The sequence below is a fragment of the Pundamilia nyererei genome, unplaced genomic scaffold (assembly GCF_000239375.1).
Source record: "Pundamilia nyererei isolate P.nyererei 1_Seehausen unplaced genomic scaffold, PunNye1.0 scaffold00092, whole genome shotgun sequence".
NCBI classification, from domain to species: domain Eukaryota; kingdom Metazoa; phylum Chordata; class Actinopteri; order Cichliformes; family Cichlidae; genus Pundamilia; species Pundamilia nyererei.
Window position 1 is genome coordinate 2,428,486 of NW_005187493.1, and position 9,902 is coordinate 2,438,387.

The following is a 9,902-nucleotide window of genomic DNA, read 5'->3' on the forward strand; positions in this document are numbered from 1 at the left end:
AATATATTAAGTAATCCAAAGTATTCAGAATACGTTACCGTCATTGAGTAACGTAACGGAATACGTTACAGAATACATTTTGGGGCATGTATTCTGTATTCTGTAATGGAATACATTTTAAAAGTAACCTTCCCAACACTGGTAAGGAGATACATGGATAAGATGCACTGTGAGCAAGAAGATAGTGATAAAGTACTTGTGAGCTTTTGGGTAAACCTTAACACATAAGCTGAACAATTGAAAACACAGGTACATTAACAGATGTGTGTCTCTTAGATATACTGCTTTTGTACCCAGTCACTGATGCAGACGAGCAACCTTTAATCCAATGAATACTGAATCAAGAGCCTCCCAGTGTTGTTTTTGGCAAGCTTCTGGGGCATCCATGTGCGTTTTAAAAATGGTTTACTTAAGCTGGCAAATATACACACGCTTTCGGTGTGTTTTGCTCTTGTGTTCTTATTGTTGTATTATTATTGTAGTCACACCACTGTGTAAACAGCTTAAGCATTTCTCTGTTGGATTACACAGATAAGTAGTTAAGGACCAACCTTGAGCAGACATGGGGCATTGTGCATGGGCTTGAGCAGGTCTGGGATATCTGGCCCAGTGTAACCCTCCGAGTCAGGCTCAGTGGCGGGATCCTGATGAAAACGCACAGCCTGGGCTGGAAGTCGACACTCATAGAGCTGTTTGTACTTACTGGACACCATCATAACCTCCTCTGTCTTAGTCTACAAACGTAAGACAGACATGGAAAAGGCGGTGAATTTAATGTTGACACACATGTTCACACATTACCAACGCATCAGGTGAATGCAAACAGATAAAAACATGGTTTGCGGCTTTACTTTTAGCTAGTTATAGACATGTGGCAATGAACATAACAGCTGTCACAGCATGCTGTGACGTACTTCACCTGAGAATTACTCGTCTTCATGTAACTCTATAAGATTTATTTTAATATGTTTTGTGCTTTTATGACATCAGGTCTCACGCTTTGTGAATTATTTGACACTATTAATAGTAAATAAATAACGCTAGCTCATATTTAAGCTAACAAGCTATATCCGTTAGCATTTTCTGACTCACCTGCCCCAGGATGACAGGATCGGGAAGAATCTGAATCCCATATTTCATGTCATTAAGCTCCTCCAAATTCAAGAAGCCCGGGACACAGAGGGGACATGTCAACAAGAAAACGTACAATCTCTTTAACAACCAAACCAAGGAAGCAGCCATCATTGACTATCGCCTCTTACCCCTATCTGACAGCAACAACACACAATGCCTGACATGGTAGCAGCGGATTGGTCGAGGTGAAAAGCCCTGCTTTGTCATTGGCCAATTTCCAAGTCAATCAAAGTTTTTCCCGAGTTCTGAGGTGCGTTTGGTTTTCATACCAGCGGAGAGTCAATGAACGGCGTGTTTGTGCTATATTTAGCACGCTAATGAATAACAGCACATCTCCGCTGTCACCGCCTGTCTTGCGATGAAATAGGCTCACACATAAGCACGAAGACAAGGCGGGCTGTCGCGGGCTGTCGCATGGTAAAATGTTTGGGGGGGGGGGGTGTCTTCGTTTGTTTCATTTTGTTTTGATGCAAAGCAGTCCCAAGTAACTGATTTTAAAGGTTTACAATAACAATTAGGTAAAATAATGACCAAACAATAAAACGATTCATATGATACCCAAAAAGTACACACCGAGCTGAGCGAAAAGTGCAGTCAAACTACTGGGTTTAAATATCTGGTGAGGAAAAAATCAAGAGTTCCTTGAAGAAAAAAAGCATTCCTTAACAGAATACCAGAGAGGAGGGGAAGTACAGAGGGTGAGATACTATAAAAGCTGAAAAAGCAGTACACATATTTATCGACTGTGTGCACAGACGCCCACACACACACCAATCTAAACATGTATGTAGACATAAATCTTATTGTTTGATCATAATTCTCCTTTCTTTTTTTTCTTTTTTTTGAGAAATCGTGCAGTCAGTTCAGTGTTATCCTCTCCTCTATGTCTGTGTGTGTGCGTCAGGTGTAGCGGCGATATCGGTGCGCTCACCGCTGCGCTGCAGCCGCTGTTGCTGCAGGGGGAGCATCCGTCCAACAGCCTGCAGTGCTGCGATGCGCGGCAGCTCCTCTCTGCGCCTCTTCCCCCCGCATAATCGTTTTCAAGACCTCCGAGGAACAGATTCGTGAGAGAGGGGCGAGCTCCGTGCAGCAGGGAGGTGAAAGAGTCTGTAGTGTGCGTCTTAACTGAGGTGAGCTTTGGGGTTATTTGATTTTTTCTACAGTGGGGTGCTGCTTTAAAGGCCCGTGTCCCCGTCTTCGGCAGGGGATTTTTTTCTGGGGTTGTTGTTTTTCAGCTCTGACTGAACGTTTGACAGCTTCTTTGATAGACAAAGAGGGGATAGGCGTGAGATTTTTTTTTTAAATTTTTGACATTAACATGGTGGTAAAATAACTATATGCACAGTATGTCTTTATTCTGGAGATGTTTTTCAGCATATTAGAAGTGCTGTTTAAAGATAATTTCGGATGCATGGGTTTTCTTGCGCTCTCACTCAGAATAAGGAGGGCTAATAGGCCTGTGTTTAGCCGGGTATTTATATTCGCTACCTCGGATTTGTGTACACACATTCGCATTATTTTTTTCCATATTTTCCTCATGTTTCACAGTACGAAGGAAGGTGTGCTAATTTTGTGCTAATTATCCCAAATAGTCCGAAACATGCGAGCAAATCTTTGGTAGGAACCCACGGACTATATGCATGCCCATAGCATGTTCACCGCGGCACTCCCTACCATAGGCTCGTTTTTAGGTTAATGACAACAGCGTGCAGCACACAGCTATGCTATGTTCTGATTGGCTTAGATTATCTGTTATGTCTTAGGGCTGTTCCACTATCGCTGCTAATTATCATTCAGACGGGGAGATCAAATCTGGGAGGCCTGCAGTAATGCAAAGCAATGTTTTGCATTACTGCAGGCATATCTTCACAGATATGCATCATGTCATGTTGTCTTACCTTACAATCTCTGTTGAAATACAGTACTGTGCAAAAAGTCGAGACCAACCCCTCATTTTTTATATTTTGATTCCAGGAAGCCAGATTTGTAATTATTTAAAAAGTAGACATCCCGAAGGTCTTAAACATTTTTCTTTCAAAGTCGTTGGCTGCTTATTGACCTAGTTTCAGTCTGGTCCTTGTACCTGAGCAATCTCACAGGAATGTTTTTGTTATTGCTGTTTTGTAAGCCACTGATCTATAAACAATTCAAACATAATCAGGGGATGACCTGTGTGGTGTCCACATTTAGTTAATAACTTGGCAAAGAACCAATTCTAAATTGTATTTTTTTTTTTAACATAAGAAAAACTGCAAGAAAACTCTGAGGTATAGCAGATTACCGATTATTCAAGAACTAGACTGAAAGGTACGACAGTGAGTGGCCAAAGCCATCTGTAAGCCATCTGCTGATTTAGAGGAACATTGCTAGTTCTGATCCTATTAATCTTTCCCCTGTATTGATTTAGCTTTTCCCCTCCAGCCCTTTGTAAAATGTGGAGATACAGAAATTCTTTTATTGCTGCCATATAACCTGCATCATTATAATTGCATTAATAACATTCTACAGCATTATTCCATTTAATAATATTTCTCACAGTATTGATATTACATTAAAGTTGTTTATTGAAGATGTTAATTTAAGGATCCTTTCATTATGTTAACTTTTATTACAGATACAGCCAGGAGTATTTCATACACATTGCATAATATTTGTGCTCATTTAGAGTTATTGCATTAGTCTACAAGAAGGTCTTAAGCTTTATGAAGCGCGAGTTTTCACAATCTATTGTGAAAAGGACTAAAGCATAGAAGGATAATTGCATGCATGCTTACAATAGTCAAAGGAGCTTGCAAAGAAAAGCGTCTGGACTTCTTTAAGTTGCTTGAAGACGTTTCACCTCTCATCCGAGAAGCTTCTTCAGTTCTAAGGTAAAATGGTGGAGAGTCCCAGATATAAACCTAGTGGGAGTAACCCCCCACAGAGGGACAAAAGGACCCCTGATGATCCTCTAATCGCCTGAGCCAAGGTGTGAAACTGGGTGTGGGTCCCAATCAGCCAGAGTTTCGGGTGAGTTCATTGTGAAACCTGGATGAGAGTTGAAACGTCTTCAAGCAACTTAAAGAAGTCCAGACGCTTTTCTTTGCAAGCTCCTTTGACTACGATGACCTGGATGACTGAGAACCTTCACAGACATGCTTACAATACATATAATCTAGGAATGTGTCAGGCCTGAGGCCTTAACTCATTTAGCTTCCAACTGCATTTTAGCCTACTTGGTAACAGATGACCGGAGTCGACAACCAGCCCTCAGAGACCTCGAAGGCTTGAAGTTATTACCTTGTTTGGAAGATGTTATAGGAATGAGAAGTTCTATGTCTGTTTATAGCCATCTAAAATGTACCATTTACTATAACTGACGTCTTTAACCTATTTTTACGCCATGGGGGGGCGGATACCTCACTGCTTTAAAAGTGTTCTCAACATGTATTTTTGTCAGAAGACATATGCTGATGTTTTCTCCTGGGTGTTAATAAACTCACCGTTTGATTGCACTTTCCTGGGGCCTCCGTGGTTTGTGACACTGCTCTACATTGATTGATTTCGTGACAAAAACTAATTTCCCCCGGCAGCTGTGGTACCATGCAGTCACTTAATGACACTACATGGTCACTTACCTCATGATAATATAAGTTTATATGCACTCCAGGTTTCTTAAGAGTACATTCTGTTATATTATTATTAGTTGTTATCCACTTTTTCAGTCTGTACTCTTTGAGTTGTTTTTTTGTTCTTTCCAGATGGAGAAGGCGCTTGCTCATTTCCACGAATGTTTACATGGTTTCTGGAGATGCAGGTGTCAACAGAGGTTTTCCTTTCAATGACTGGATAGAGGCAGTGAGGTATATATTCCTATAAATACTTTTTAAACTGCTAGAAATGAAAGTCTGTCTGCTAAATGGTTACAGAATGTACACACACACACACACACACACACACACACACACACACACATACAAGAGACAGAGTCTTGATTCCATCACTTCAAAGGTTTTCTACATTATTTCTAACACTAAACTTTTCCTACTCTGGACATAAACAAAGTCGTCATCATTAGATGTAAGCATTTATGTCTTTAACAAGAAGGCTGGATTCCTACTTTGTAGCTGTGTATAATATTTACGTTCCCACAATATGAGCAATCCATTTACAAGAATACCATCTCGCCCACACCCAAGTGCATGCAGAATCAGAAATGGAGTTTTTGTTTTTCACAGCTGGAGGAGAAAGAAGTAATTGTGTGCTGGCAAGTTTCCAGAAGAATTTTCTAGAAGAATTCGAGGAGAAAAAATATGGGAGGGGAATGAGGGATCGGAAGGCATTCATGATTTCATTATGCTGATCCTTTCAGCAGATATATAGATCTCTTTTAATGGCTCCACTGTGAGTGCAACCACAAAAATGCGAATAATTTTCCATCGATCTGTAGCTGTGGTGACGACTTAGAAAATCTTCTGAGACTATAATTAAACAACTGCGATTAAACAACTTCCTGTGGGCTGTTTTTGGGGTTGAGCTGAAGTGGAAGGGGTGGTGCAGGGGGATGACATAACCTTTTAACTTTAGCAAAACCTCACAAAGTTGTCACACAAAACAGAGACTGTTGATTTTGTTCCCGTCACTTAAATCGCATTCCTGTTCGGAAATATCGTCAGAGTATAATTATAGAAACCAGAGCGTCATCCAGCATTCTAATCTCTGACAGGTTCCAGGATGCGGTCCATGAGGAAGACGGTGTTGCTAGTCATCTTGGTGTCTGTGGTGCTAGTACTGGCTCTCCTCCATTCGTGGCCCACTCGGGGTTATACCACAGTGGATGTTTGGCAGCGACCAGCGTTTATAGTAGAGAGGCATCTGGAAGAGAGGGTCCCTGAGTCAGACCATCGATTGAGCAATATTCCCTTCCATGTAAGGGATAATGTGGCGAGGTAAGTAATGCTATTTTGAACCAAAGCGGACGGACCTGAGCTTAAATCTGATCACACGTGTCTTATAATCTGTCCAGTTTGCTGGCACGTAATGGATGCATATGTGAGGGCGAAAGTGGGGGGGTAAACCTACCGTTCGCACAACTCTTGTTCCCGCGGGTGTCAGCTCACCCGCTGCACACTGCCTTCGAGGCTTCAGAGCTGGAGGAGATGAAGAGGAGACGGGCTAAAGAGTACAGCAGCTTTCAGACGAGGTAAGGAGTACTTAAGAGATGTTTCACACTTTTTTATCTGTGTGACTAAAATATTATTATGTGGCCTGATGTGTTGTTTTATTTAAATTAAATAATGATGTAACAAAATGTGTTACTTGAAATAATCCATCTGTCTCAGTGCACGCTACAGGAAATTGTTTTTTAGACTTATCTATCTCTAACGTGGAAAATCATCCATGATCTCACATCACTATCTGCTGATCTGCTTCGCTTTGTGGTTTGTTACTACGCGGTTTGAATATACATGCATTAGAACATATATAAACACAGACCTTGCTTTTTGCTTGCTTCCTGTACACAACTGGCAGCCTTAAAACCTCCCCGCATCTCTGTGGATCGTGCAGGAGTTGTGCATTAGTAAGGCTACATAGACGGGTATTTTTGAAAATGCAGCTTTTTCTATTTGTTCGGGCCTTTCGTCCACACGTAAAAGCGTTCTGGATCACTGAAAATAGAGGTTTTTTAAAAACTCAAGTTTTGCGTTTACGTCTGTACAAAGAAAACAGAGATTTAGCCACGCAACGTCAAAGGTGAGCGCCTTTTTTTGACGTCAAGCTGTGCGTCACGTTATTGTTTACATGAGATGAATTTTGTACAATGGCAAGTATAGATAAAATACTGTTGCTTTTAATCTTACTATCTGCAGTTTTTACACGCTTACATACACACACACAGTTACTGTCCCTCCATTTAGAAACACAGAGGCATCATAGTGAACATCGACACAGCTTCTACATGCAACACAGACGCTGTCACAACCCAAATCCCGACGCCATTATTATGAATCACTCAGACTAAATTTTCAGTTTCTTTATTGAATAAACTCTGGCTGAGAGAGCCAGTGAGACAAAATCCACTGAATACTGACTCTAGTTATTAACATTTGAAATGATGAAGGCAATTAAAAAGTAACACAAAATTAGCCACCTTTCCAGAAAAATTTAAACTTTTCAGAAGTACTGAAATTAATTCCTAATACGACAAAACTTGTTTTTATCAAAAGCTTTGCTCTCCAGTAAGAAACGTGAGGTCATTTTAATAATGATATCCGCGGATAATAGTAATTGTGACTGTTATTTGCGAAGAGCTTCCTGCTTTCTGCTTGCTGTGCTTGTTGATGGAAAAAAAAATCTCATTTCAGGTCAAAGACCCCTGCAGATCTACTCATTATTGCTGAGGCTAACAGCCCCTTGCAGTATCCGACACAGGGGGTGGAAGTACGACCCCTGAAAACAAGCATCATCCCAGGTACGACTTCAGCGAGTGAGCAACTCAGATATTTTTGAAAGTCTCATGGTTTTATCATTTGAAAGTAGTTAAACTGGCCCCTAAACATTAAAAATTAACCTGAACTAGAGGTGGTTTATATACTGGATATTCTTTGTACCTACATATATTGTAAGGTCACCCCTCTGAAAGGCCTTATTTATCCAGCTGGTGCATATAGGAAATGGACTGAAAATCAATCAGTGTTTGTTTCTCCTTTTCCAGGCTTGGCCTTACATGACCTTCCCAGAGATAATTACTCAGTGAGTGCTCAAAAGTGTCTGTCATTAAATATTTTAGATGCCTGCAGTCCTCTGACCTTGACCGCTATTCTTTCCATCATATGCAGATAAACATCACTGCCACGCTGGGAACTCTAAATGTGGCCGCGGAGGTAGACGAGGTGAAAATCAAAGGTGATGGCGAGATGCACATGACTCTTTCCAGCCGCCTGCTGCCGAACATGAACCGACAGCTGCAGTTCGTCACCTACACGAACACGCTGTTTCATCCCAGCACGGCAGACACAGGTGAGCCCTCGGAAACAATCCACCGTCTTATCGGCTCTGGACTTTGTTCTTCTGTATTTTTCAGCAAATTCCACAAAGGAGAAAGTAAAGATACAGAAAAAGAATCATCTCACACCCTAATTTGAGTCTGTGTTTAAATTTAAAGCAATATGTGGATTTTTTTTCACTCTCGGTCATTAGATGAAAACTCTGATACTTTGATCATGCATATACAGTATATACGAAGGTACAGCAGGAGGTGACTGACATGCATGCTTCCATCTCCCGTTTCTTTTAGACTCTCCTTTTTCTCCCTCCCTCGTGCTCACAGACACATAACGGGTACAGCAGTCCATTCTCCCTGCTGCACGGACTACACTGCCCATGAGGCTACATTCTTTAGGTCTATGCCTGTAACACTCTGCCTATTGCCTTGATATTAAATCATTTTTGGAATAAAAATTCAAAAAAATATTTCTTCACGTCATTATGCGGCCCGCAAGTAGGGCCGCGAGATTGAGACACAGGCATTAGAGCCTCTTCATGCGCGTTTTATTTGGGTTTTCACCGGCGTGGAATTACCAAATATAGAGAGGGCATAGCCTAACATATGAAACAGGAAAATACCGCAGTGTAATCCATTTTTTTCAACAAAGTAACTGTAATAGAATACAGTTACTCATATTTTGTATTTTAAATATGCAACGGCGGTACATGTATTCCGTTACTCCCCAACACTGTCTGTACAACACCAGGATTGTTTTGTTTGTTTGCCATCATCGCATCATCAGACGTGGCTAACCTTCCCGAGTGTCTCCAGCCTTTATACTAAGCTACTCTGTGTACCTTGCTTTTTTTCCCTTTTCAGTGGCCTCACACCTGCTCTTGTATGGTATTCCTGGCAGAGAAAATTATTTGCAGAGCTGTTTCTCTTGAGCTAGAATTGGGCAACCAAGCAGGATTCAGTCTGATATCAGAGCCTCTTTGTTTCGCACAAAATTGACAATAGTAAGCATGCACAAAACCTGAATGGCTGAAGGCATGTTTGCCCTTGTCTTTTGACTTTCTGCCTGTATAGTATAACCCAGTTTCAAAACAGCTGGGGCACTTTTTAAAATGTAAATAAAAACTGAGTGCAATCGATTTTATTCACAGCAAAACTTAGAAAATACATTGAGTCTTTATAATGAGAGTATGGACCTTTTACAAAAAGGCAGATCAGCATTTTGTCTTCATGACAGAATCATGTCTGTCTTTAATGCACGCGCATCTGAGTGATGTAGGACATTAAATCGAATTTGCCTAACCACAAGTAGGAAAGGCTTTCACAATCTTTCCGCTGAGGATGACAATGTATCTGAACACTTGAACATGACCATAGCAGGACTGGTGCATCAAACCCCGTGTTCCTGTCTCACAAGAAAAAGTAAAACCCACAGTGAAAAACTGTCTTTAAAGCTCTTTTAACAACTTTTTGCCATTTCAACCAACAGAAACAAGATATTGCCTTACCTTGTCCCTTGCAAAAAGAGATTTATCAAGGTTCTCTGAATCTTTCGATGATATTTTTTTACTGCAGATGACGAGATATTTAAAGTCTTCACAGTTTTACAGTGAGGAACACAATTCTTTCACAATCGGTAGACACTGTTTTATGCAGATTGGTGAACCTCTCCCCTTCTTTACTTCTGAGAAAACTTTTTAAGATGCTTCTTTTTTCCTTAAATGGTCCTCTAGCCAGAGGTGTGGACTCGAGTCACATGACTTGGACTCGAGTCAGACTCGAGTCA

At 40.9% G+C, this 9,902-nt stretch overlaps 2 protein-coding genes across 5 annotated transcripts in view; one reads left to right on the top strand and one right to left on the bottom strand.

Annotated features, from left to right (window-relative positions):
- Positions 1 to 1,297, bottom strand: part of os9 (OS9 endoplasmic reticulum lectin) — an 11,953-nt gene extending 10,656 nt beyond the window's left edge. For all 3 annotated transcript variants that reach the window (XM_005739638.1, XM_005739639.1, XM_005739637.1), the window contains exons 1-2: positions 1,093 to 1,297; positions 552 to 734 (exon numbers count right to left, since the gene is read on the bottom strand). In XM_005739638.1, the coding sequence (XP_005739695.1) occupies positions 552 to 734; positions 1,093 to 1,245 (336 nt within the window). In that variant the 5' untranslated portion in view covers positions 1,246 to 1,297. The remainder of the gene's footprint in view (positions 1 to 551; positions 735 to 1,092) is intronic.
- A 721-nt stretch (positions 1,298 to 2,018) lies between these two features.
- b4galnt1b (beta-1,4-N-acetyl-galactosaminyl transferase 1b) overlaps positions 2,019 to 9,902 on the top strand; it is a 13,941-nt gene continuing 6,057 nt past the window's right edge. For both annotated transcript variants that reach the window (XM_005739641.1, XM_005739640.1), the window contains exons 1-7: positions 2,019 to 2,264; positions 4,875 to 4,976; positions 5,840 to 6,062; positions 6,140 to 6,316; positions 7,479 to 7,585; positions 7,829 to 7,866; positions 7,953 to 8,133. In XM_005739641.1, coding sequence (XP_005739698.1) covers positions 5,848 to 6,062; positions 6,140 to 6,316; positions 7,479 to 7,585; positions 7,829 to 7,866; positions 7,953 to 8,133 — 718 coding nt within the window. In that variant the 5' untranslated portion in view covers positions 2,019 to 2,264; positions 4,875 to 4,976; positions 5,840 to 5,847. The remainder of the gene's footprint in view (positions 2,265 to 4,874; positions 4,977 to 5,839; positions 6,063 to 6,139; positions 6,317 to 7,478; positions 7,586 to 7,828; positions 7,867 to 7,952; positions 8,134 to 9,902) is intronic.